At 42.8% G+C, this 27,518-nt stretch overlaps 1 protein-coding gene across 1 annotated transcript in view; it reads left to right on the plus strand.

Annotated features, from left to right (window-relative positions):
* Positions 1 to 27,000, plus strand: part of LOC118791439 (AMME syndrome candidate gene 1 protein-like) — a 42,007-nt gene extending 15,007 nt beyond the window's left edge. The window contains exons 2-6 of the mRNA XM_036548801.1: positions 3,896 to 4,006; positions 19,638 to 19,752; positions 24,276 to 24,366; positions 25,142 to 25,238; positions 26,640 to 27,000. Of these exons, the coding sequence (XP_036404694.1) occupies positions 3,896 to 4,006; positions 19,638 to 19,752; positions 24,276 to 24,366; positions 25,142 to 25,238; positions 26,640 to 26,754 (529 nt within the window). The 3' untranslated portion in view covers positions 26,755 to 27,000. The remainder of the gene's footprint in view (positions 1 to 3,895; positions 4,007 to 19,637; positions 19,753 to 24,275; positions 24,367 to 25,141; positions 25,239 to 26,639) is intronic.
* Positions 27,001 to 27,518: the final 518 nt, after the last annotated feature.

Raw genomic sequence — 27,518 nt, forward strand, 5'->3', positions numbered from 1 at the left:
CCACAAAGGTCAAATTGAACGCCTTTTTTGCTGATAGAGCGCAAAACTGCCGCCCCTCATTGGCTCCCAGCCCCACCCCTCTGTTTTTGTTGTTGCATCACTCTGCTGAGACGAGTGAAGCCATGAGTTTGTGGGCATGAGGAGCCTTCCAACCCCTGGCTGTGGTTCATCGGAGTGGGTTTCACCGCTGTTGTGCACATAGTAGTGAGTGTGGGTGCACTATGAATGCCCACAGTGGAGACCCCAGGGTCAAATGTGAGATGTCAGAAGCTCCCTGTAGGAGGCTCCTGAGTGGCCACTCATTTGGGTGAAGGCTGAGTCCTACAGCCCAGTATATCCCAAATTTGTCATTTCACAGCCAGTGATGAACTAGGCAGAATTGCACATTGAGTTCATCATGTGTTAATTTAAAGTAGCACTCTTTACGGTGATATTCTCACTGAATGGTGTACTCGGTACTCTCCAACGGGAAAGGGTGCACGGTAGTATGATGTCTATGACTGGTTATATTTGCTAACAGTTATCCCTGGTGCAGTTAGGGAGTGTCACCATAGGGTCTTGTGGAGTTTTTCTGCTTTTCACCTCTCTGATTCAGGCTAAGCAATGGTGACTCTGGCATGTGAAACCAGTGACACAGGCAAGGACAGCTGTGTCTGCTTTTGTCATTGGACTCACTCTTTCTCTCATTCCCTGACTCTCTTCTTCACTGTCAAAGCCTTGTTTTTGGTGGTGAGTGGACTCAGGGATACACAAGGCTTTGTCGCTACAAATATGCCCATTTCTTACCCTGGGATTTTCCTCTCCATTACTGGAATCAGTTGCTACTATGACAGCACCATCTGCGTCTGGAAGGCTCAGGGTCACACAGTGAAGTCATTCTTGCAGGAAGTCTAAACGATAAAGGTCATTGAAACCCAATGTGCCCCACTTGGCCATAGAAATGAGCTTGTAATTGTCATGGAATGTGTACGGGGGCCCAATCACCAGCAGGCCTCATGACTGAATCATCTCAGCCCAGAAAAAATGGGGCAGCAGTTTCACTGAACACACACTGTCCGCCTGGAGTACTATTAATCTCTGTCATAAAACGCTGAATTATCTCTTGCAAGAGTTTTGTCTTTTTATTTGTCAGCGTGATAAAATGCAGAGTCATTTTCTTTTGCAGTTTTGTTTTATTTGCAGATATTGATCTGGTCGTGAAAGTTATTGCAGTTTTCAGTGTGGCACTGTGAATAAAATTATTGTTATATCGACCGATATGTTTTTTTCAAGGAAGAAACAATAATGATTATCTGTGACAAAAAGAGGACGATAACCGATACTTCAGGCCGATATTTGAATGCTTTTAACATGTTTTTTATTTCAGTGTGAAAAAAATAGGCTGTGACAACACGGACTTAATTACAAACCCTCTTTACTTAGTCATATGTTTTCAGGCATAAATTTAAATAAAGAGCAAAAAGATCACATGAAAATTCTTTCTCAAAGATAAAAAAGAAACTGAATATTGCAATAACTGACATGACCACATTTGGCATTACAGATTATCTGTGAGGGTCACATTTGAGCTGCAGCGTGTGTGCGAGGGTGTGCACGTTCGAATGAGATGGTGTCCGAGAGAGAGACAGGGCCTACTAAAAGAGGGCTAATATTGACGTTGTGGGTAAATTTCTCTATGGTTGTCTTATTTTGGCTACGCAACAGATGCCTATCACTATTTCAAAAGCGTTCGATTATCGGACGAACGATGGCAGTCATTGCGTAAGAAATAAAGCAAATTGATACATCATTTAGGCTGTATTTTCATCATAAAGTGTGAAATATTAAACCATAAAACTAGCCTGTGTATCCACGCTTTTTCAGAAGCTGCAGGGAGATTCTAGGAGCCCATTTGCTCGTAAGCCATTTATGTGAAAAATGGACAGCTCATACAAAAGTATGGTACCGCGTGGAAGGACTGTGATAAAGTTAGCGAAAACACTGTGAAGTGCAAACTGTGTGCTGCATTTTTTTTATTTTAATAACTCGACTTCCATGATGATGATGATGGCCAAATGAAGAAAAATCAAAGTGGCAAACGGGTATTTTCAGCTTTGCCGCGAGGTTCCGACATACAGTGCAACTGCAAGCGAGCTGAAGTTTAATTTCGTGAACGATTGCTTAAATGACGACTGTAATTCAGAAGGGCTGTGCTTTAGGGTAAATTTCTTTGAATGTTTCATTTGAAAGAATAAATATACATTACTCTTTGTTAAATGTGCAGTGTCAAACTGTTGCAACTTATGGCATAAGTGCACCAATTAGTCCTTATTACAAGTCCTTATATTCCAAGCTTATACTGATTCAAAAAGGTCCAATTAGCCTAGTGCAATTTGGTTAACGGCACGACCCTTTTACTGGATACTTACCTTCCATCCTTGTTTCCAGCAGCAGGTCTGAAAAAATGTTTGATTTTCAAGGTCAGATAACATCTGTCTTGGCCAATGAGGGAATTTTTTGGAAAGAATGTTAGTCATACCAATAGCATTTTTCTTCTGACAGAGGAGATGCATCGGGATAGTACATGCATTGCTTTTAAAAGTTTTTTTTTTAAATCGGGAATGTAAATAAAAATATACTGATGGCTGATAATCCAAAAAGTTGCAAATATCGGCCCCTATTATCTAATGACCAGATAATAGGTTGATCCCTAGTGTGAATGGAACCTTTTTACTTTTGAACGAAGAAGCAATTTAAACTCTGTGATAAAGAAGTTACCAGCACATAAGCACAGTTCAGGGATGAGAAAGAGGGAAGGATATGAGAGTAGTTTAGCCATCGTTCGTTTGATTGTCCCAGCTCCAGTGGTATGAAATACTGTGGTGCTAAAGGCCTCTGATCTGGAGGGTGACTGGGTGGAGGAGATGGAGATGGTAGCTACTAGTTCATGAAATGCCTATGTCCAACTACAAAACATTTATTTGCTTTGGAAATATTAAGAGACCCCCCCGAAGTTGAGCAAAGAATGCATTCACACTGGGGGAAACTTGTGGCAAACCCCCAGGTATTGCAGTTCACACTGCCCAGCTGAGCCAGCTGTGGGACAGGAGAGGTAAATCACATTGTTTTTCCCCCAAGTAGAGAAATTTACAGGCCCTCCAGGCCAGCAGAATTTCCTTTCACTGCACTGGTCTGGTACGCCCAAAAAGCCCACACTCCACCACGTCCATGTGATTGGAAAAGCCTGAGTTGCTGCTCAAAGACAATAAATATGTGGCCTTTCCCGCTTGTTGTTCATCCAATATACAGTATATCATCTTAATAAATATTAGCATGACATTAAAGAACAGCATCTGTGACTTTTGTCAGTATTTGAATTTCTTCAGTATTTATTGCATATACTTATTTTACATATGTCATTAACTGAATGAACCAATGCATTGAACTACATCTGTAGATTTTCTCTTCCACAAGCAGTGATGTTGATATGTTTTTATCCTATTGTGTTTCCAAGGAATGTCAAGGAATGCCTGACAGTGTACAGTAATGGATGTTTCACATTGAGTCATTTAAACAGAGAAGTATAAGCACATTTATGAATGTGCAGTATATGGAACTCAGATGTGTCCAACCAACCTGAAACATCCTTGTAGTCTTAACCTTAGCCTTCCACGGTCTGTAATTGCTGACTGTGACAAAGCAGAGGTATCAAAGTAGAGCAGCTTGCAGCACTAAATCACAGTCAAAGCAGAGAGCTACCTTCTTACAGTGTCTGCATCAGTAGGTTTCAAATGGCACAACAAGTAGAGAGTAAACCCATTTAAATATACATTCAAGGTCGAAATGCTCTGTGGGCGGTCCTCACAGCAGTGCGGCCTTCCTAACGGGTTCCCGTGTCTCTTCTTATTCTCCGCAGCCCGCTGTTTGTCACGTGGAAAGCAGGACGGGACAAGCGGTTGAGGGGTTGTATAGGTACATTTTCTGCCATGAACCTCCATTCAGGACTCAGGGAGTACACCCTTACCAGGTAAGAGCTTTTATTGTTGATGTTGCTTTTTTTGGGTTTGTTCTCATGAACACCTGGGCAATGACAGTCAGGTGGTCGATCCACGGTCCTCCTTCTGTATCAGCACCACCCAAACACACACAGTTTATGAGGACGGAATGCTAGGCTAACAGACACTTTGTCTTATGACTTGGCATTAGCATCAATGCATATGTCCCTTTTTTCTGGAAGATTGTGCACTGTTCCTGGGCTGTGTATTTGAGTTATGAATATGTGATAGATAAGAATGTGTGATGGTATTCTGGGTTTGTGTCTGAGAGCAATGGGATCTCCTGCACCACAGCCTTCGTTTCCAGCCACGTTTGTTTTCCATGAATGTCTGATGGTGTTTCATTTTCTTTCATGGGGTGGTGCTTCAGAAAGTGTGTGCATCATTGCTGCAGGCCAATAAAAACCAGCCCTGATTGTTGTCCAAGCACTGTCAAATTCTTGTTTTAATCCTAAAATGACTACATTACTGAACTGTGTGTATGACTTGCTGTTTTTTATTTATCAAGGAGTAAGGTATTCAGTAAATTGCTGTTTTTATGGGAATGATTCAGTCTCCTTTAAAATTGTGGACAGGTGGAAGGTCATTAAACATGAATCACCAGAGTACACACAATGAATGCAATACAGGTGACATCTTTCCTTATAATGTACCGAAAGAGAGAAATGATAGTAATGGTGAATAAAAGTGGTGAGTGAGAGACAGTAGTCATGGTTAATAGAGGTGGTGAGTGAGAGAGAGAGAGAGACAGCAGTATTGGTGAATATAGGTTGTAAGTGACATACAGTTATTTTGACATCTCCCTACCTGGACCGTGTAAAAATCTTACCTTTTCTGAAACTCAGCATATTTACAGATAAACTCTGTGAAACCTAACATGTTAACAGGAATTTAAAGTATAAGCTGTAGGCAGCCAGGGAACTATGCAGCTTTCCTACACAATGTGTAGAAGAGAGCCGTTCTGTTGTGGTTGATGTTCCAGTACACTTCGTGGTGCTGCTCTAATTCATCATTTCATTTCCAAATCGAGTTTGCTACATTTCCCTGGATTAGCTGTTGTTACTGCTACACTGAACGTGTTTTATTTTGATGTGAAGAGGGGGTTGAAGACCTCGTCTGACCTGAAACTGAAGGCAGTGTCATATTAGTCACTGGCCAGCGCTCCAGATAGAAGCAGTGATTGAGCCGCCCAGCTCCAGATGCCTGACCTCACCTGCCACGTCCCTGATTCAGATGTCTGGTGCCAGCCAGACGCAGATGGGTTCCCCACTTAAGTTGGCCTCTACTTCAGGCCTCTTCCTTTCAGCAAGGGAGTTTTTTGTTGCTGCTGTTCCCTTAGGCTTGCTATTGGGCATTCAGGCACTGGATCTCTGTAAGGCTGCTTTGTGACAAATTATCTTGTAGAAAAGCGCTATACAAATAAAATTGAATTGAATTATAGTGTCAGAAGTATGAAAATCCATTGAGCTTGTGTACCTCCAACAATGCCGTCAGTGTGGGAACACTATTATATATGAACTCTCATCTCAAACCTGGTGTCAGACTGGTCTAGGGAAGCGTTAGGTCAAAGGTTGCCTTGCAGGAACCCCATCTTTCCTCTGCGTTTCATGAGTTTAGCATATATATTTGATTTTCATTTGGCAATGCTTGCCAGACATTACTGTGAAAATAAAGAAGGCAAAATTACTCTTTTTTTCCATTTTTGTTGCCCATGGTTTTTACATCTCCTACGATGCCAGCCAAGCTCTTTTTCATGAATGCCTTCACAGCATTCTCTTGTTAATCTCAGATTTGGTGACCGACCAGGTGTGGACTGTGTGTGCAAGCTGTTCCTAGTCACACCCAACACAGTGAATGTGACTGCTCTTTCTAAAAGTGCATGATTTCATTTCATAAACTAGATTTTTGCCCAAACAGCACTCGCTCATTAAACTAATACATGCCTCATTTCATAGAGATTGTCCCAGATGTGAAGTGGACCAAAGCTCTGTCCCTTGCTATAGTTTGATTGCCTTGTGATTACCTGCAGCCTGGAGGTCAGGAACCATCCTTTCATGCTGCTGCCTTTTGTTTGGTAATTTTACCATAATTACATTATAATTCCATGAATGTCTAACTAATGTGTGTGTATTGATAAAATTGTATGTGACTGCATGCATTTCTTGAGCATGTTAAATAGGGATGCACGATGATATTGGCATGACATCGATATTGGCCGATAAAAGCTTAAGAAGTTATTATGAAAATTTCTGCCGATGTGCCTGGCCGATAAGGTGACGCGTTAACTACGCGCGTGATGACGATAAATGTTTATTATGAGCGCCAGCAACAAGCTGTATGGAAGTATGTCGAAGTATCTGAAATGGATAATAAAATTGCTATTTGCAATGCTTATAAAGCACCAGTGATTGGGGGGGCAGTAAAATATAGAGCCAAGTTTCTCACTCTGGGAGGATTCTAGCTGAGTGCTGCTAAGCTTTTCTCTGCTTTTGGAGGGGCGCGAGACCATTTTTAAATAACGCGGCTCTGTAAGGAGAGAATGCGATTTGAAATGAAACAAGATAGTCCGCGATCGCCAAGCTTGTGCTATTGGGAATCGAACGGAGGGCCTAATGGTTTTGACCGAGCCTCTAGCTAAGTTTCTCACCCAGGGAGGATGCTAGCTGTGTGCTGCTAAGCTTCTATTTGCTACTGGAGGGGCGTGAGACCATTGATTAATATCGCAGCTCGCTAAGTAGACAATGCGATGGGAAATAAGACAAGACAGCCCATGATCACCGAGCTTGTGCTTTGGGAGGTCCTAATGGTTTCAACCGACCCCTAGCTAAATTTCTCACCCTGGGAGGATGCTAGCTGTGTGCTGCTAAGCTTTTCTCTGCTTCTGGAGGGTGTGTGAGAAAAATTTTAAATAACACGGCTCCAGAAGCAGAGACGGCAGTGGGAAATAAAACAAGACAACCTGCGATTGCCTAGTTCCTGCTTTGGACTCGAACAGAGGGCGCCGTGTAATTTTTCTGTTTGTACACTTACACAATGACACTCGACAGTGAATAACGTTTTCTGTAACTTTATTGTGTCTCTGCTCATACAAAATAACGCGGCTCCATAAGGAGAGAATGCGATGGGAGATAAGACAGACCATTTTTAAATTACGCGGCATCTATATATATATATATATATATATATATATATATATATATATATATATATATATATATATACACATACATATATAATTGGCCAAAATGAGTTTGAAAATATCGGCATATCAAATATCATATTCCCTGATTTGTTGGTGGCGTTTCCCTACGTCTTTGTCAGCGCAACCAGTGGTGGTCTATCACCTCTCGTTGTAACTGTACCGAAAGGGGTGTGGGGATACAGAGTTGTCCTCATTTTACAAGACACTAGAGAAGCTGAGTTTTTGTGATGACCGCCAGCAAATCAACAATCACTATGAATCATGGATGAAATCTCTGTCTCTGTCTCTGTCTCTGTCAGCAGTCCGCAGACCCTCTCTCATACTCAAATTGCATGGCTAATTTCCTGAGATGATGAAACCCGTGCGACACACTGATAGGTCTGCAGCCCTGCTCAGATCATTTGCAGAACCCAAGTAATGCAAAGTGCTTGCTGTCATTTGCCCTCTGTTATCTGGGGATTACTGTAATCAGTGCGGGTTCAAGACAAAAGGGCGGCCCTCGAGTTGGGTCAAAAACGCCAAAATTCTCGAAAAGCGGGATCAAGTGCTATCCCAGCTAGGTGGTGTTTGCATTAACATCAGAGAGCTTCAACATCTGAAATTCAGCTCCCCTCAAAAAACCGAGTTGTCTTTAAAAAGTTTAACCTAAAATGTTTAGCCACCTACAAAAATGCAAAGGTATGGTTAGCTTGTTAGGTCTGTTCTTTGTCATTTTCTTACTTAAAAAACAGCATAGGGCAGAGAATGCTTGTGCCATTTTCAGAGGCAGTGGTCTGTTTCTTATCAACCTAGCAGCCAATATCACATTGCACGCTCTAGTGCTAGATTGAGAGATGTGTATGTAAACTTGAGAAATACTGTACTGTGGGTGACATGCTCTTAATGTAGACTACTGTGCTGTACTAAATGAAAACTTGTGTTCAGAACGACAGATGGGATGTTAAAACAGTATTTCTGCCCTGACATGGCGGATGGTATTGTTATTTTTCCCCCCCAATTAATTTCCTTAAACACACTGTTTTCAGCAAATGTCGTTTTGCCTGTTTTTTTAACTGCATGGCCATTTCCAATATAAAGCTATTGACCTTCTGTCTCAAAAGGAAATAACAGGTTGGTCACAGACAGCTTCAGAAGTGATATTCTGCACTGTGATCAGGCTGGTGTCTGTTGGCCCACAGGACGTCTTCAGAAGGTTGTGAGGAAAGGCTTACTATTTACAGCTTGTTAATGTTCCCTTCCCTGGGAGCTGGAGCTGTTCTCAATCTGTCAACAAGTGCGCATCCTGTCTGAGCCAGAGACAGACACCATGCAGATGTTTGAATTGTCATAAAAGAGTAATGAGTGAGATCAATAGGCAGGAGTGAGGGGATATAAAACTGTGCAGGGGGGCGGGGGGCTCTGGTTGAAATATGAGACGTGGCTCACTCTTTAGTTCCCTGTAAAGGCACAAAACTGAACTGAGTCCACGCCAGCAAACCTGCCTTCCACCTGCTGCATCACCGAGCCCCTGATGTTCACCACAAGACCACACCGATAAACTGAGTGGAATCAATTATGAACAACATATAAAGGGAGAGGTGACAAGACAAACCGAAATTGACAACAATGGAAACAATTCAGAACCACCCTCGGCTGTACACTTGTTAGCCTCATAGGTCTCTACCACTAAAAAAGCCATTAAAGTGTGTAATGGTATTGTACGTATTATGAGTTTTTTGCAGTTTCGCAAATATGGCTGTTTGAGTTTGAAGTCCTGTGAACATGTTTGTGCCCTGCTAAGCACACGCCACACACAGGGTCAAATTGTCCACCCTCCAAAGCATTGTCCTGGAAGTGTGTCTTCTCGCAGAGAAGTCAGTTTGCATTACGCACCTCGTCTTTTTTCCTGCTCCTCTAGCATGTCAGATGGCCACATTGTGTGTTGCCTTCCATGTTGAACTTTATTTTGACTGTTTTCTAAATCCGTCATTCAGGTAATAAGCTCAGCCTTTATGTGGTGTAACATCCTTTGTCATCAAATTGTCGCAGAGCATGATGAATGCAGTACTATTTCCAGAGGGAAGTTTAAAAAAAGGGAGCAGTTGAACAAGGGCCCTACAAGAGAAATATTTGTTATTTAAAGGGGTTTCCCATTCTCTCCCTGGATACTGTAAAGAGGGTCGTGCAACAAGAAAATAAAGCCTTTACCTTCAACTCAGCAGACAGATCAGGATGATGGTTTTCATTGGCTCCAAGTTCAAGTTCGTGCAGGCTCCCATTGGCTGGCGCTGTTGCTATGATAAGAATGCTGCAGTCTGTTGTTCCAGGCTCTACATATTTGAAGATGAAAGCTGCCTTTTACAATTGTATTTGCTTATCTTTAGGTAAGACATCTGAGAACTATTCTGAGAGATGAATAGTGCACCTTCCAACTTCAAAAGGAGTTTTGCAGTTTATAACTATGATCAACCCATCCTTGTGATTGCTCATATCTACATTGTTGCGCAAGCCCCTGTATTGATACAAAGATCTTAATGTAATTTTGGGTTAAACCAAAAAATTCTACCAATTTTTACCATTACCTGCATGCAATACTATTTCCCCCTCTTTTACAAGTTAAGTTAAGTAAACAACAACTTTGGCATGGACAGTACGCAGCACAGCTGCTTTTGTTCTAGCGGGAGAAGCACACAGACAGTTTAATTAAGTCTTTTCCTTTAACCGCTTGCTCCATGCAAGTGCTGTGCCATGTGGGTCTCCACAGCGGCATTTGATAGCATGGCTGTTATTATAAGCAAGGCTGTCATTATAAGTTTATTTGGCAGCCGCTGTTAGCGAGTCGAGCTTACAGGGCTTACCTGACATCATACGTTAAATGTAATCACAGCAGAAAGCACTGTAAAGCATCTGTAATGTTGATGGGGTCCAGCTAGAATTGCAGTACATAGGCATTTAGTGGGAAAGCATTCACGCAAGAAAAGCAGTGCACCAAGCAAGTACCCTTAAGAGCATCAGAGAGCATTACAAGGGCCTGACACAGCAACGTGTAATGCAAAGGCTTGTTGTTTGTGTGGTGCCAGACAATGATTCATAACACAACATATTGTAACATTAGTCACCATACCACCGTGCTTATGATAGGTAACAATGAACTGAGAGACAAACTGTCAGGATTTATCTGAGGGTTGCAGGATCCAGTTGGGCTCAGACTCAGTTGCCAGCACTCTGCACCAGGTGAAGAATTACTGCATCCAAAGTTATCAGTTCCTAATGTTTTAAAATTCTTCCAAGGCAATGACAGAATTTTACTGTAGCATACTTTAATACTGTTTAATGATTTGTGGACAATGGCAGTGAAGCTGCTAATCTGGATACAAAAAGTACTGCTGCAGAATTTACCACATAAAGAGAGGTCATTGCTAAATAATCAGATGGTATATTTGACAAAAGTGACCTGAATGCTGTGTCATGGATGTCCTGTATGTGGATCAGGTAGTCAGACTGGTTCACATTGCATTAAATTCTGTCTCTGCCTTTGTTAAAGTTTCAAGTATTCTGAATCAATGGTTTTGTTGTGAACATTTTCCAAAGGGTGTGGTCTACAATGGAACATCCATAGACATTATAGGAACACAGATGGCACCAGAAACTCTGGGTACCAACCGGAACCGCCTTGACAGAGAATGGAAGGAATGCAGGACCTGAGTGTAAAGTCATAATACAATATCTGTGGTTATATTGTAGCCAATAATTGAGTCAGCCAGTGGTAGATATTTTGAGGTTGTCAGCTAATTAATAGAAACCTTTGTGTCAGTGTCACAAGAATTGCATTAAGTGCATACAATCATTGTGACTCCATGCCTTAAATATGTCTGTTTCCATGACTCATGCTAACTGAACGCATCTTTCTCATGAATCATATTCCTATTTATAATAGTATTACATTACATTATTTTCATTTAACAGATGCTCATTTCCAGAGCAACTTACATAGGTTACAGATTTGTCCATTTATCCAACTGGATATTTACTGATGCAACTGTGGATTAATTACCTTGCCCAAGGGTACAACATTAGTGCCCCAGCAGGGGATCACACCAGCAACCTTTCGGTTATGAGCCCTGCACCTTACCACTATGCCACACTGATGCCCACAGTGCTAATGTTCATATATTGAACTGTGGAAGTGGGATGTGGTGAGAAAAAGTGCTGCTGTTTCAGTGCCTTTCAGAGCTAGAGGTAATTTTTTTTTTCAGACAAAAGTATTGTATAACACTGTTTGTATTGATCCTGTCTGTGAACATTTGGACTTACCTAAGGTCAAATTTTGTCCATGGTGCTTGTGACATTGGGGTCTATTTAACATCAAAAGGCATTAAACAGTGTATTGATGAAATATGCGCTTGATTTGGCTGACTCTCATTCAAGTGGTAGCTGGTCCATGTTTGGCCTTTGTTGCTGCTGCTTTCTGTCTAGGCTGATGGAGTTTCACTGTCATCAACTCTTTGTAAGGGCTGTGTTCTCTTTTCATGCCACAGTCTGCTCTATCGTGTTTGCAGGATCATATGGTCAGTGCGACCCAGAGGCTCCAACGTGTCAACGTTTCCCCCCCCCAGCACACACAAATGTTCCCTACACCAATGCAAATACGAGTTCACTGACACCAGTTGCTCAGACGTGTCGGCAGGTGCGCACCACGCCATCTGTTACCCGAAATGTTTCACCTGTTTTCGACCTTCCCTGGGAACACACCGCTTCACCTTACACGCACCATTCGCTGGAACTCGCTTAGAGCGCGCTCACTGTCGCTGGCCCAGGGCCGTGTAAACCTGCAGCGGGGGAGAGAGTTCTGAAATAAAACAGATGCTCTGCGAGTTGCTGTAGTGGAAAACCTCTGGCTTGGTGGAGAGCACATTCTCAGGATAGGAATGTTGCTGCTGTTGTAGCCTGTGGTGCATCTCTGGGGAATGTGTGCCTATGGATTAGCCAGGCAAACACTGTCCTTTGATGCAGATAACTAACTTGACAATTAAGTGAATGACGTATCAGTAAACAAAACTATAGCCTAATTCATGAATGTCTTCAGGCTGTGTATTGACTGAGTGATGTGTTGTATTAGTTTTGTTCTATAACAAACATTATCATAAACAGCGGAAAAACCCTGTAGATACAGAGTAGACAGTGACTAGAATGCATGATTTAGGACTTGGTTCATTCAGGATTCAGTAAAAATGGATATTTTCTGTCTGGTTTCAAGACTGTACTTGTACAAGACAATTATTGTGAGTGGTTTGCAAAGGGTTTGAGTTTGGGTCATTTCTTTGCTATTTATATAAATATTTACCGCTGTGTGAGTTCATTAGCATAGCAGAATAGTGCTATGGGGTCTACACTACATCACCAACCCATAGGTTGAAAGAGGGAGACAGAATTAGGGCTGTTGAAATGTTCAAACGTGCTGTTCTACTTCTGAACAGCGCAAAGAGTATGCTCTCAATTTACCTGCTTTCTGGAGCAAAACTGAGGTTTTGCTTGCTCCACATTCCCATCTAATTGATGTCAGCCTCTCTGGTTTGCTTTCCGCACTTCATGGTACAGGGACTGTTGGGGATCCCATCCAGTGTTAATCACCTTAATTGCTTCTAAAGGGAAGAGACCAGCAAGCAAGGGACTGGAAAATTCAATTAAAGAGGACTGAGAGCTACCTGTGTCTGTCCCCAGCTACTGTGTGGGAACCTGGTTAGTGATTCTTTTTTTATTAATATAATGTAATGTACATTGTAAGAAATGCGCACCACACTTGCTGGTAGGCACACTAATTTGAAGATGGTGATTGTGGCATACTTATTCAGAGATTGTGGAATCTTGTGGCACAGATGCACTCCAGTGTCAAAGTCTCTATCCATTAGAGTAGCGGTGAAAGGATTGTGTGTCCAATGTAGTTGTCCAGTTTCAGTCTGAGGCTGAAACAGATTGAGATCAAGGAGAAGCTGAAGCAGTTTGATAACTGGTAGGAACCCGTAGAGCTTGGCTGCTTTCCCCTGTGCATGAAAGGATTCCTTTTAGAAGAACCACCTTGGTCCTTTCTGCTAGGGCAGCCCATAAGCAGAAGGTTTTTTGTACCAATGGGTCTCGCGTCTCTCAGAGGTAAACATGCGCCCTTCCTCCACAAGCCAGATTCCACGGCTGTGGTCACAGTACAGGTGCCGCAAATGACTGTCCAAAATAACAGGAGGGAACAGAATGCGGCAGGTTCCTTGGGGCAAAAGCATCGGCTCACAGGAGCAGCTGGGTGCAAATGAAGGAGAGGCTGGAAGTGGAGCATCAGAAACACACCAATGCCTGAGCAGTGACCACAGGCCGACTCGCGTGGTGACACACTGTGAGCGGGAAGAGGGAGAGCGGTCCTCAGCGTCTGCCATGCTGGCATCTCCTTTGTGGTTTCGCCAGGTGAGACAGGTGTCTGCCGCTGGCAGATGCGGGGACCTGTTTTACACCTAATTGGCTTTGTGAAACGGGCTGCCAGTGCCCACATCTGCCTTGGTCATGAACCTGGATCTCTCAGACCCCATATGCCCCCGTTCCCTCAGTTCCTTCTTGGCAGGCTATGATGTTGTACTGTTATGCTAACTGTGCTAACTCCCAACACTATTGGGTCATTCCATGCCTCACCTAGGACCTCCCAGTCCATGTCATGGATTTTCTTGAAAAAATTCATGTGAAAACTTCTACTAAATTCATGGGACCTTGGAAAATCCTATAGCCAAATATTTTTTTAGTTATGAATTTTTGAAGTTTGGCCCTCTGAGCTAAATTTCATTATTTTTGCGATTCATTGTGTGTGTATTATAAGCCCAGCCAATTGCTTATTTTTCACTGGATTGGGTTGAAATTTGTACTGAACATCCAAGAAAATCTAAGGATAATTTGCAACATGTATTCATGTAAATAGTTGTTGCTCAATGTTTTACAGTAATCAAATTAATAATAAGTAATTTTTTACCCGAACAAAGAATCTTCAATTGTCAAAAATTAATATCTTCACTAGTTTTCACTTTCTTGCAACCAAATTTTGATTCTGTGCGGTATTCATATAGTTCTAACTAGGGTTGGAAACCGAAACTCGGTTCCAAAATCAGAACCGAATCCAAGTACCGGGTACCTGTAAAAAAAAATTGAATTTTGGTTTCTAAATATCTACATGTCCATTTGTTTAGCCCTTTCGCACATACAGTCATGTTAATATTCATTGTAGATATATATAAAAAATTTAAAGATGTTTTATTACTCTTTCATCATTTAATAATTGTTTTGAAAATAGCTAATTTTTCATACTTTTCAGTGGCTGTAATATTACATTCTCTGATCTTATTTCATAGGTAGATATTTGTACTATGTTGACAAGGTTTTCTATCTCTGTGTTAGTGCTGGGCGGTATGACCAAAGATTTGTATCACGATATTTTCTCAGATTCTGGCGGTTTCACAGTATATCACATTTTTTTGTTTGTTTGTTTGTTTGTTTTTTCTGCATGACTGGGCCTTTATATAGGTTTGTGGCTTATTCTGCTGTCAGGAGTACATAGAATATAAAAACATTTTAATTTCATCATGTATATGTATATATATTTTTTTAATTTCATGGACTTGTGGAAAGTGTCTGTTTTTGTGTCATAAACTATTGTTATTCATCCATTCATCAATTCGTCAGAGTTAAAGTTGGGGTTAGTTAGAGTTGGGGGTCCTTAGGGTTAGGGCAGGGGGGGCTCAGAGTTAAAGTTGGGGCTGGTTAGAGTTGAGGGACTTAGAGAAGGGGTGGCAGGACTAAGGGCCAGGATTGAAGGGACTTTGAGGCAGTTAGGGTCATGGTCCGAGTTAGGGTTGAGGAATTAGGGTTACAGTTAAGGTTAGGGTTGGGGGGCTTCGGGTTGGGGTTAGGGTTAGGATGTAGGGGCTTAGGGGGGTTAATCCTATAGTTTAATGTTGCCATCCTGTAAAAGTATAAAAATGTTGGTTAACAAGAGAAAGTTTTATGTCTTGGTTGTTTTTAATAGAGAAAATATTGGGTGTTTCCCTGAGCCATGCTGCTCTTTAGGGGTTAACACCACATCATCACTGTTCCTCCTGTTTTTTTTTTTTTTTTTAAATAATAATAATGGGTAATCATTTTTTTTTAATTAATTTTAAGGGTACATATGAACACACATGATACCAAAAAATATTAACCAGGAACATCAAGCAGAAACATTTGACACAAGAGAACATTAACCAGGAACATCAATCGGAAACATATACCACTTAGTCCTAACAACTGCTCAATTAGTTAATTATTTTGCAAGTGCTTAATTATTTCATATTTAACCCCTGTGGGTGTTCTGAGCCGAGTTGCCTGATCCATCTTCTTTCCTCCTGTCTTCTTTCGATCGTTGTCCACTCCAGGTTGTGGGATAATCCCTTTATTTGGGTGTTCTCCTCACTGTGGTTAATAAAGTGTGCGACCAGAGGTGTGTCTTTCTTCTTTCGGTGTGTCACATTGTACTTATGGGTGAACAACCGTGAGAGTATTGAATTTCCTGTTTCCCCCACAATCTCATGTTGTAGCTTTCGCAAGCACCAAAACTACAGACAATCTGTGTTTGAAGCCCGGCTGAATGCATGAAAAGTCAATGGCAGGAGCCGAATGGGCGGAGTTAATCCCTGCAAAACTGCAAGTGATGTGAAATGAGCGTTCGCAACGGTTTGCTTAGGTAACTCGAGAGAGAATTTTGCCTGGCGAAAGCCAATCACCTTCAAGTAGGGCTAGAAACCACACCCCCTCTCTTCAGCAACTTGCCAGCAGAGTTGGCAATCAAAAATGCTTGCTGTGACGTGGTGTGAAATTCCACTTCGTGTTCAGTTAAAACGCAGATTGTCTGTAGTTTGTGTGCTTGTGAAAGCTACAATGTGAGTTGTTTCAGCTATGCTACGGTATGGAGGTATATGAAAAATTCGTACCGTACGGGAAATTAAAACCGGTATACCGGATGAACTGGTATACCGCCCAGCACTACTCTGCGTGATACCTATTGAGCCTATTTTTCATTGGGTTCAGGAAATCTTCAAGTTTGCATTTTCGGCATTTGCATTTTCAACACATTCATGTTTATGTTTTAGAAAGTTGAGACTAAGGGCAAGATTTGTTTTTTTAATCCAGCACAATTGCAGCTGCAAGTGTCAGTTCATGCTTATGCTGTTTGCTGCTGGTAAGCATGCCTGTGGATTTGTTGGGGGGGGGTGCAGGGGGTAGCTCTCATCTGCGGCCACTGGGACAGTCTTCTGAATTGCAGTGCTCATTAAAGTGATGCAGCCATATGCCCAAGCTCAAATATAGAGCCACCACAGCCCAAGCACAGTCGGAGACCGGAACCTCAGAGCCTGGCCTGCGGCCTTCCTCTGGTGGCTCTGCCGTCACCGGAGTCACAGTCTGCCAGAGCGAGCTGTCTCCCCCCATGTGTCCCTTAATCTGTGCTGCGAATCAGCTAGGAGGGCGCTCCGTCTGGGAGGCTGGGGGGGACGACCCCCAAAACGCACAGGCAAAAATAGCAAGTGGCTACTGCCCGCTGTTGCCGGGGAAATGGGGAGGGAGTTTGACAGCAGGAGTTTCAGTGAATCCTGGGGCTGAGCTGGTTTTAAGGGTGCACAGTGCACTTAAGGGGAGTGACATTCCTGAGGAGGCAGTTTATGGCAGAAGTAGCAGAAAACCTCCTCTGTGTGCTGTGCAACATCAGCATTGCTCATGCCCTAACTCATAATTTCAGACTGTGGCTAATTGAAAGAACACCTTCAACCCACTATCCTCTTTTACATTTCCCATTTCTTTCTTGTTGTGTGCAAATGGAAATATCATGTAAGTGCAGTTACCAGTTGCCCTGGGCAGGACTGGAGTGCTTATTAAAAACAGCAAGGAAACAGCCCTGGTGCAGAATTACAGCCTTGCATTCAAATGATCAACAACTAATTCACATTTGTGCACATGTCCCAAAGTGCAGGTGAATGCATTTTTTCGTACAGCAGGTCATTATTCATACACAGAGAACCTGCATTTTCTGCAACGCCTGGGTGAAAAAGCAAAGGGCTTGTTCAGCTATATGCTCGCTGTCAGCATTGGTTGGAACAAGCTTCTTATGATGGTCAGGACTGCGGAGTTGCTGGCCATCTTCCATCGTAGACTGAAGACACACCTCTTCAGACTTCTTCTTGGCTCCCTCACTCAAGCATAATTCGCCTTCCCTCATTTATGTAGCCTTGCTGTAGGGTATATTGTAGCTTTATTATTGGGTATGTTGTAGTTTGTGGTTGTGGTTAGTTGCAGCAGTGCACTTGTATACACGCTAGTTATCACAGTATTGCATGAGGGCCAACACATGCTTCAAGGTTATTATTCATGTATAAATGTGGTTCGGCCCTGTACAGTGTTCCTCGCCACGTTATTAGTTACAATTAACGGTTCCGAAACCGAAACCGCGATACAAACGTCCACGGTCTCGTCGGTTCCCGTCTTCCCCCAACCAAGCCCAAGCCGCTGCAGCTCTCATTACGTTATTAATGTAACACATGTAAATCATGAAATTATTACTCTATTTAATAAGGGTGTAACAGTACACGTATTTGTACTGTACCGTTCGGTACAGGACGTTCGGTTCGGTGCACGTTGTGATTAGAGTCTAGCTTTAACCACGCACGTTACGTGCATAACTTGTTTATGCTCTGATGGTCAGTCGACCAAAAGGTTAGCGAGTAAAGTGACACTTGACAAGATACAGTGTGCCCTCTCTTCTACATTTCTTTGTGCGGAACTAAAAAAAAAACGTTTCCTTTCCGAGTTCATAACGGAACCGTAAGGCTGTGCTCACACGTAGCGTTTTTTTTTTTTTTTGAAGCTGTCAGCGTCTGTTTTACATAATAATCCTATGGAGTAGACCTTGTTTTCAAAAACGTCCTGAGCATTTTTTTAAACACTGTCGCCGGCGTTTTTTTCTGCAGCTCAGGGCCTTTTTTTTCAGTTGAAAAAAGTTCAACTTCTCAGAAAAAACGCCCTACGTCAAGCGCTTTTTTGACAGCTGACATCACAAGCGGAGTAGTGACACCTGTCGTTTCCCATAACAACCACCAAAAATGGAGAAGGTAGTGGTGGAGAAGTTAATTGTGCTAGTTTCTGAGCACAGTGAACTGTACAACATGACAGTTAAACTGTATCATGACATTCATCATAAACAAGCCGCTTGGAGTCAAATTGGACGGACCCTAGGAGTTTCTGGAAAGTGGTTGTGTTTAATGCTTGAAGCTGTCGTTAGCAAAACTAGCCTGTTAGCTAACGTTAGCTCTGCAACAATGTATAGCCAGCTAGATGCTAACAATGTACACGTTACTGTTGATACGGCAACAAAAGACGCTCTCAACTGCTTTTTGGAACAAAGGCTGCGCTTTTTACTTAAAAATTCTCTGGCCAGCCTTTTCATCAAAAAAGACGCTAAATGTGAACACAGCAACTGAATTGGCACATGTTCAGTAGCGTAATTTCCTACCGTAACGTAATCGATAGTTCATATCATTGTTCAACTGAAATCGGGTATGTTGCTGGCAGTACGTCTAACAGAATTACTAATTTGAGACGGCATCATCCAAATGTGAATATAACCAGTACAAGGTGCAAACACTGCTCCCCGTGGCATTTAACTAAGCAACCTCTCCCTGTTAATTTAGATTTGGCAAAAGCAATAACAAACGCCGTAGGTGTTTGCCTTTATGTGCATTCCTTATGTGTTCAGGAAATTATGGCCACTTTGCCACTGTTTACAAGTTTGTACAAGTTAATGTTTAAAAGTTAAATTCACAGTCAATGAAAAGAAATTTCATGTTTTTTCACCGTACCGAAAACGTACGGAACCGTGACTTCAAAACCGCGGTACGTACCGAACTGTGACTTGTGTGTACCGTTACACCCCTAACAGCTATGATATGTAATATAGTAATACCTATTTCTGCTTCCCAGAAGTCCCAGGTGCATTTTGCAGTGAGCTCGGTGTACCTGGTGGTCATTGCCCACAGGGATGTGTTTGCAGGAGTTTTATGCCCTGCTCTGATTCGTGGGGTCCTGACTGGTGTTTTGTGTTGTCGGTGTAACAGAGGCTGTTCTGATTCATGGGGTCCTGACTGTTGGTTTGTGCTGTGGGTGTAACAGTGGCTGCTCTGATTCGTGGGGTCCTTACTGGTGGTTTGTGCTGTGGGTGTAACAATGGTTGCTCTGATTCGTCGGGTCCTGACTGGCGCTTTGTGCTATAGGGTGGGTATAGCAACGGCTGGTCTGATTCAAGGGAATCCTGACTGGCAGCCTGTTTACTGACATGTGTAACAGTGGCTGTGGTGTCTCCCCTCTGTCCACAGTGCCCTTAAAGACAGCCGCTTCCCCCCCATGACGAGGGACGAGCTGCCGCGCCTCTTCTGCTCAGTGTCTCTGCTCACCAACTTCGAGGACGTTGGTGATTACCTTGACTGGGAGGTAAGAGGAGGACCCAGCCATGCTGTGGCTAAATGGGTAAAAAAAGCTTCCAGACAAGATGGCAGCCTCTATCTGTGGGCCACGAAGACTCTCACTTTACCTGTCAGATGACCAGTGCCTTGTACCATAGATGTGCTTTAACTGACAATTAGTAACATACAAAAGTTATTATATTTTACTGTCACTTCCATGGTTCCATGGTATGGCCAATGTGTTTAATTTTACATGACTCCTGGTAAATTATTAAAGTACATTACCCATAATTAGTGAGTAATATAGGCTGAGATATAAAACTTATCTACTCAGCTCATGAGACTCACTTCTATGAAGGATGATTGCTGATGAATTACAGATAAAATTCACATTAATGCTTTAAACAGCCTTCTTATCTTATGGCAGTTTATGTTTAACAATAATTTGACATTAATTATTTAGGAGTGCTGCCGTGTAAATTGACGTCATAGTATACGTGGCACAGTTGATAGCAAAACTGAATTCTTTCCAATATAACAGAATTGATTCCCATTTGATTGTTGTGTCTGTGTGATATGGTGCTGTGTCAACTACAGTACTGTTACTGATTGGTCAGGCTAGTCTAGTAGTTTAGTGCTGACAGGTGGTTTTGTTTCCTTTGTCCCTCCCCTCCCTCTTTTGTCCTCTCCTGCCCTTTAGAATGTTTGACAGTGAACATAGTGGAATGGCTAATTTCTCATCTCATTTCTTTGGTTCGTCCTGAGGCTGTTGTTAAATGTGAAGGTAGTGTCTTTATATGCTTCCACATGTTCCAGTCAAATTTGAATGGCCCTCTATTTTTTGCCGGGATGCAACTCCTAGGGCAATGTGAAAAACAGAGCAAATCATAGACTTTCAGGTGTTAGCCCTCTCCTGGGAGAGGTGGATTGGCAAATAAATTCCATAGTAATCATATTCAGAGCAGGAAGTACTGCCGTACACACACCATTGTGCAGAACACCATTTGCATGCTGGGAACTGTAGTTAAATGCTGCACACAGATTGTGTTTTTCTCACCTTTTTTGCACACAAATCTGGTGCACTGGGATTCGATCAGAACATGAATGCAGTATGAGAAAGCACTCTTGAAGCCAGGTGGCCTTTATTTCTGACGGGGTTTTGTCATTAAAGTGGACATGAAACACTAGATGTAGTTAGCATAATTTACAAGATGGATTCCCACTCTAAAAATCCTTATAGGTTTAACACTGTCAGTGAAACTGGATTAAAAATAATAAGTAATCTAAGTTACATTTTTGAAACAAGTGTAGCGCCATCTTATTTGACGTTTTGACGAATTTGACGTCATGAGGTTGGTTGTCTTGGACATTCTACATTAGTTCACATTAGCTAACTAGTGACAGCACTGACAATCACTGACTCAGCGGAAAATAAGAAAAGCCAAACTAAAGCGCGATGCAAGGGGGTCACTTTTGTATTGCCCCTGGTTGCAGCAATGAATTTTATAGAGTCAAAGACCAAAGAAAGATTGTCCACTTTCATACTTTGCCTCTTAAGCGGCAAGTGGTTCTTTATCGTTGGTTAGCTGCACTGAAACGAATGAATCCCCCAGTCAGATTCTAGGGTGCTAGGGTTTGTAGCGAGCACTTTGTAAACGAGGACGATGTGGACGAGAGTCAGGCATACTGGTGGTTCACCAGACCAACAAGCTGAAGTCCGAGGCCGCTCCCTGTGTTTAACTTTTCCTCTTATAAGGTTGGGTATACAGACCGTTCGACCCAGTCTGATAGCAAAGAAGTAGCTGTGCGCCGTAAGGAAGGGGCCCAATGGCATGCCCATCTGGCAGAGCAGAAAGAGGTACGACCAGGATTATGTTACGTCTTTTCCCGTGAAAGCACAGCCATCTAGTTTACAAGTTAATGATTAGATAATATGTAAGGGATAAGGGATAGGGTACAGCGAGCCGGTCATTATTGTGCAATAAACCCCGATGCGAAGCTGTACATTATCAGCTTATTACACGGCTACTTACTAAAGAAATCAATAATTTGACACAAAATATTGATTTAAAAATGATTTCAAATGATTTAAAAATGATGAAGCTGATGCTCGAAATTTTGAGTTGCTAGAGAGACTGGCATTCAGATTGGAATTCAGGTGTAACACTTTCCCTCTCTGACATTCAGATGTTATTGCTTTGCTAAGGAAATAGCATCCAGTAGCCCTTACCACCCTAGAGGCACGCAATCTAATCAGCAGCTCCGTGGAGTTTGTCAGGCAGGTTTTGTAGCTTCTGTTTGCAGTGCAGTGGCATCGCAGCGGTGTGGCGGGGAGAGTCGATCACGTTGCTCGCCGTGGTATCCGTCAGGGGCGGTTCGCGTGAGAGCAGAACGCAAACACGGCTCCCCTGAGGCACAGACACTCGAGCCCTGTGCTGTGTCATGCGTCCAGGAGGCAGAGAGAGGGACACAAGGGCTCCCCCAAGTGGATCTTCTGTGTAATGTGGCCAGCCAGCAGGTGAAATGCATCTGGGCCTCCCTGTTTACCGGATGCTGAAGAATGAATGATACAGTGAAATCATTAGTCATGTGCTATAGAATCTGAAAAATATTTTAGACTTCACCTCCACAGCTCATAGCAGGTTAATCACAACTGAAAGTGCTTTCTCATTAGAGGTTGCATTGTCCTGTACTGGTGCAGGATTGCAGTTACAGTCTAGTGTTTCTCTCTGTGTTGGCCTCATATTGCCTGCTCACAGATGTTGTCTGGTCCCCTTAGTGAGCCAATATATTTATCCACAAATTAGTCTACCATTAGTACATGCGTGGTTTGACATTGTTTTTGTGGTTTTGTAAACTAAGTTATTTTTCCATTCAAATGTTTTGAATAAAGGGAGAAGTGCCATTGTTTTTTTCCAGCGCTGTTTTATCTCAACATAAGAATCTTGTTAGTTTAACGTCATTATTAGCTCTGTGGTCAGACATGGCAGATGAGCTGGAAGTGGTATGATCATGTGCGTAGATGAGCCGGATATGATATGATTGTATGCGCAGATGAACTGGAAATGAGATAAGGTGATTGTGGGTGATGTGTCATGTAGCATCTTCTTCTAAAAGTAAGTAAACAGTCTGTGATGAGTGATGAGTTCAGTAATACTGTGGATGGCCATGTTTTCTCATCAGCATAGTGTGGAGGTGTGGCAATATGAGTAAAAATTTGTGTTCTGGCACACCACTCTGGCTCTTGGTCTGGCCCTTTAATCAACCTCTTTCACCCCATGTATGCACTCTCTCGCTCTCTCACACTCACTCACTCTCACACTCGCTCACTCTCACACTCGCTCACTCTCACACTCGCTCACTCTCACGCTCGCTCACTCTCACGCTCGCTTACTCTCACTCTCACTCTCACTCACTCTCTCACTCTCTCACTCTCACTCACACTCACTCAGTCCCTCTCACACTCACTCGCTCCCTCTCACACTCACTCGCTCCCTCTCACACTCACTCACTCACTCGCTCACTCACTCACTCACTCTCACACTCACTCTCACACTCACTCGCTCCCTCTCACACTCACTCACTCACTCGCTCACTCACTCACTCACTCTCACACTCACTCTCACACTCACTCGCTCACTCTCTCTCTCACTCACTCTCACACTCACTCGCTCACTCTCTCTCTCACTCACTCTCACACTCGCTCACTCTCACACTCGCTCACTCTCACACTCGCTCACTCTCTCACACTCGCTCACTCTCACGCTCGCTCACTCACTCTCACTCTCGCTCACTCACTCTCACTCTCGCTCACTCACTCTCACTCTCACTCACTCTCTCACACTCACTCATCACTCTCACACTCACTCAGAAAATCATATATAAAGGTACATAATGTGTATGTAAGCATATATAAGTGCAGGTCATTTTAATGGCAGAATTTGACATGCCATGACTTGGAGCTTCTAATATTTTATCATGCTATATGCAGTCAAACAGTGTTTTACTGATGGCAACTTTCTATGGCAAACTCTGACACATCACCACAGGTGTAGAAGGTAATTAGCCAGACATTTTTAATCTGTGTCGGTTTTAAATAAGGCTGCTAATGAGATCCTAATGTAAGGCAGCAGATGGAAAAGCAGTACATATTTTTATGAGAAGTGGATTGCCCTCTTAAATCACCCAGTAGGAAGTAGGGATGCGTAGGGCAAAAGAAGTGATCGGGTAAAGTGCCAAAATTCAAAGGGGCCCATTCGAAAGGGGCCTATGGCCTGCTGACTGTAAAGCACAAAGGAAAAATACACACACAAATAAGCTTTAAATTGCACTCCCTGATATACCATTGGTACAGCAGCACAGTCTGGCCTGATCCCTGGTCAGTTTAAAGGAAAGCACTGATTGGGAGATTTAGTCCGTAACTGTCCGAATGGGTGGTGTCAGGACAGGTTTGGGTTCTTTTGTTCAGTGTATTAGTCATGTGTCAGGCTGGTGAGTGAAGACGTCATGGACATTGTGCTGATTTAAGTGATAACTCTGTGTCTCTTCTAGGTGGGTGTACACGGCATTAGGATCGAATTTTTCAATGAAAAAGGATCAAAACGCACCGCCACCTACCTTCCAGAAGTTGCAAAGGAGCAAGGCGAGTGACATTTGCTTAATGCTGTTCCATATATATAAATTTAAGATGATGCTGACGTAGGTAGTTCTACTTTTACTGCACACAATTAACACAAATGTAGATTTCAGCTGACGTAGGTAGCTCCAAATTTACCAAATGCAATTAACACAAATGTAGATTACCACCGACACTGACGTAAGTAGTTCGCCTTTACCGATTTGAAAAGCAAATTTCTCTCACTGTTAAGTGCTATTGCTTCCTGTAGAGACGAAATGTCATAAATGGCATTTTGACTTGGTTCGCATCAGGCACTGAAAAATGGTTTGAAGGCGTGCATTGTGACTGCATGTTAAATTGATTTCATGTTTTCCCATGGGTTTGGGATCCCGGTATTAATCCCCATCTCCTATCAAAATGCAGCTGTCATAATAACTCCATTTTCTGAAATTATATATTCTGACTTTTTATATTTCAGGGTTGCTCTTGTGGCCTGGATTTTTTTTTTGTATGAGACCAAGTCAATCTTGTAATACAGAGGTTATCAGTTTGATTCCCAGGTGTGGCAAGGCTGTTGTCTCCTCAAGCAAGGTGCTTAAACTGCATTGCTTCAGTAGAATACCAGCTGAATGAATGGAAGATCTTTTCTCTGTCAGTCACTTTCAATAAGTGTGTCTTCTACAGAAAATAATCAAAAAGAATGATGGCCATCCTGCTGTAAGTCATTTCAACAGTCGCAGGGGTGGCCAGTGCGCTGTCCCGCATGGCAAAGTGAGTGACGCTGTCTCTCCCTCGGCAGGATGGGACCACATTCAGACCATAGATTCCTTACTGCGGAAGGGAGGCTACAAAGCCCCCATCACAAACGACTTCAGGAAGACCATCAAGTTGACCAGGTAAGAGTGCACACCTCTTTACCCAGACAGGAGTCAGCATCTCTGATCAGGATAATCCCAGTAAATGCGAGGTAATACACAGTGTCCAAGGCTACTTCAGACTCTTGTGGTCTTCTTGTAGTGTTGCATGTTACTAAGAAGTAACGCAGGAGGTAGGGTCACTTGGCGTTCAGAGTGACTTCCTAAAAAGGCTTCCCAAAAAGCTCCAGCCTCACCTTCCTTTTCCATGTCTCATTGCATTGTGAGAGTCTAGAATTTGTCCCATTCCTAGTTCTCGTAAACCGAATGAATTTAATGAATTTAATGCTCATTTTGACTCTGGCAAGCCAAGTGAGAGGCCATCCATCCACATGCCTTAGACTGTGTTCAGAAGCTATTTTTCACAGTTTTGGTTATCTCTCTAAATTTGTCACCCTCCACGATCAGCCCGGCCTCCCTCTCCGACCAGGTCCAGTAGCTGGGTGAGAGCAGGTCGCTGTTGGTAATTAATGGCGTGGCATTCTGCCACCACCGTATGGCTTTCTCAGCGAGGACAGGTCGACCGAGGACACGGTCTGGCAGACATGTGGCCCTTTCGCCAGCACCAAGCTGGCAGGCCTGTTTAATGGAATGGATCCATAATGAGTGGCAATGTGGGACTCCTCATCACTGCCATTTAGGTCATGTGCACTGATCATTTGCGTGCACCAACCTCTGCTTTTCCTGAAACATTTAGAACTTTCTGCACCTTTCCCCTCTGACTGACAGTACTGGTTTGTTTGGTTTATCATTTTATTGTATTGTAGGATAGAGGGACACATGGGTGGCAGTAATGTGGGATTTCCACAGTGGGTATTTAATGACTGGTAGTGGTGAAGGATTATACCAGGTGGTTGCAGACTTTGTGTACAAAAAAGCAGTCATTTACCAGATTTGTTTAATTTCTCTGTGGGCATTGCCATCCTTTGCACAGGAACCGCTTATCACAGGAACCATACTGCCGGTTTGCAGCATTCTCAGCAGATAAATGACAAAGCTGCATGAATTTGAAGTCGATATCAAAAGGCCAATGCGATAATCAAATCTCATATTTCAAGCTATTCTGTGGCATTTCAGTAGAATCCTGTGGTATCTCAAAGGTGATTTATTGGCGGGACAGAAAATGGCCGTGTTGCCAAAGTAACAACACGATCAATACAGAAAATAATCAAATATAACCATATGAATTAAAAGCAAAAACATACATGCAAGTTGACAAACAGCAATCAACCTTACGTAGTACATCCAACAGTAAACTGTTAATTTGTCAATTATTACTTAATCAGTTATGATAAATATATACATTTCACTTTACTGTTGGTGCTGCAGGACAGGGGGCTCACCATCCCTTACTCTCTCTCTTTCTCTCACTGTCTTGGGCAGGTATCGTAGTGAAAAGATGACGATGAGCTACGCAGATTACATCGCACACCGCCAGCATCACCACTACCAGAACGGCATCGGACACCCTCTCCCACCCTACAACCATTATTCCTGACACCGAGCCACTGGAGCAGTCCCTGGACCTCTCCACTGAACTCTTCCCAGGGGACCCCGGCCCTTCCTGGTCTAGCTATCTTTACTACTGTACCATTTTATGATGATTGTTTCCGTTGCTGTGCCAACATCCCTCCAGGGTGGTGCAGCAACGGGCAGCAACAACGGCAATCCTCTGACTGCAAATTTTTTTTTTAATCGTCCTTCTCTCGTTTCTGAGATTTTGCAGCATAGACAATCCCGATTTTCCCCCATTTATTTTTTTAATAAAAAACCTAGATCTTTTTCATTTTAAGTTTTTTATTTTAAATGTTTTCATCCCTTTCAAAAATCTTAATCAGGTTTATCGTGTCTGTGGATGGAAGACAGTCAGATGTGTGATGGATAAGTCTCGCATAGTTGTTGCCTTTGCATATGCTAAACTTCAGTGCATTTGTTATGGAGGGGTAGTTCATCTTTTTTCCTAGAGCAAACGGCCTAATCTTGTTGTACTTGCAGGTCGAGAGGTTAGATACATTTCTGTTTCTCTCTAGAGCAGTGGTTACTCATTGTAGACTGTGTTGTGAGTAGCTCAGTGAGATGTGATGGGGTCACATGTAAGATTTCGTTGCTGTTTGCTGTCTAGGCTTTTTTATACCTGACAGTCAAGCATTTGCTTTTCTGAGTGTTAGCTTAAGCAGCTAACACACCGGTGAATGGCAGACCTGACAGACATTGCCTTTTATCGTTCCGAAGTTGGGTCTCACCTACACTGTTCCAATTTTG

Source organism: Megalops cyprinoides, chromosome 16, assembly GCF_013368585.1.
Source record: "Megalops cyprinoides isolate fMegCyp1 chromosome 16, fMegCyp1.pri, whole genome shotgun sequence".
NCBI classification, from domain to species: Eukaryota; Metazoa; Chordata; class Actinopteri; order Elopiformes; family Megalopidae; genus Megalops; species Megalops cyprinoides.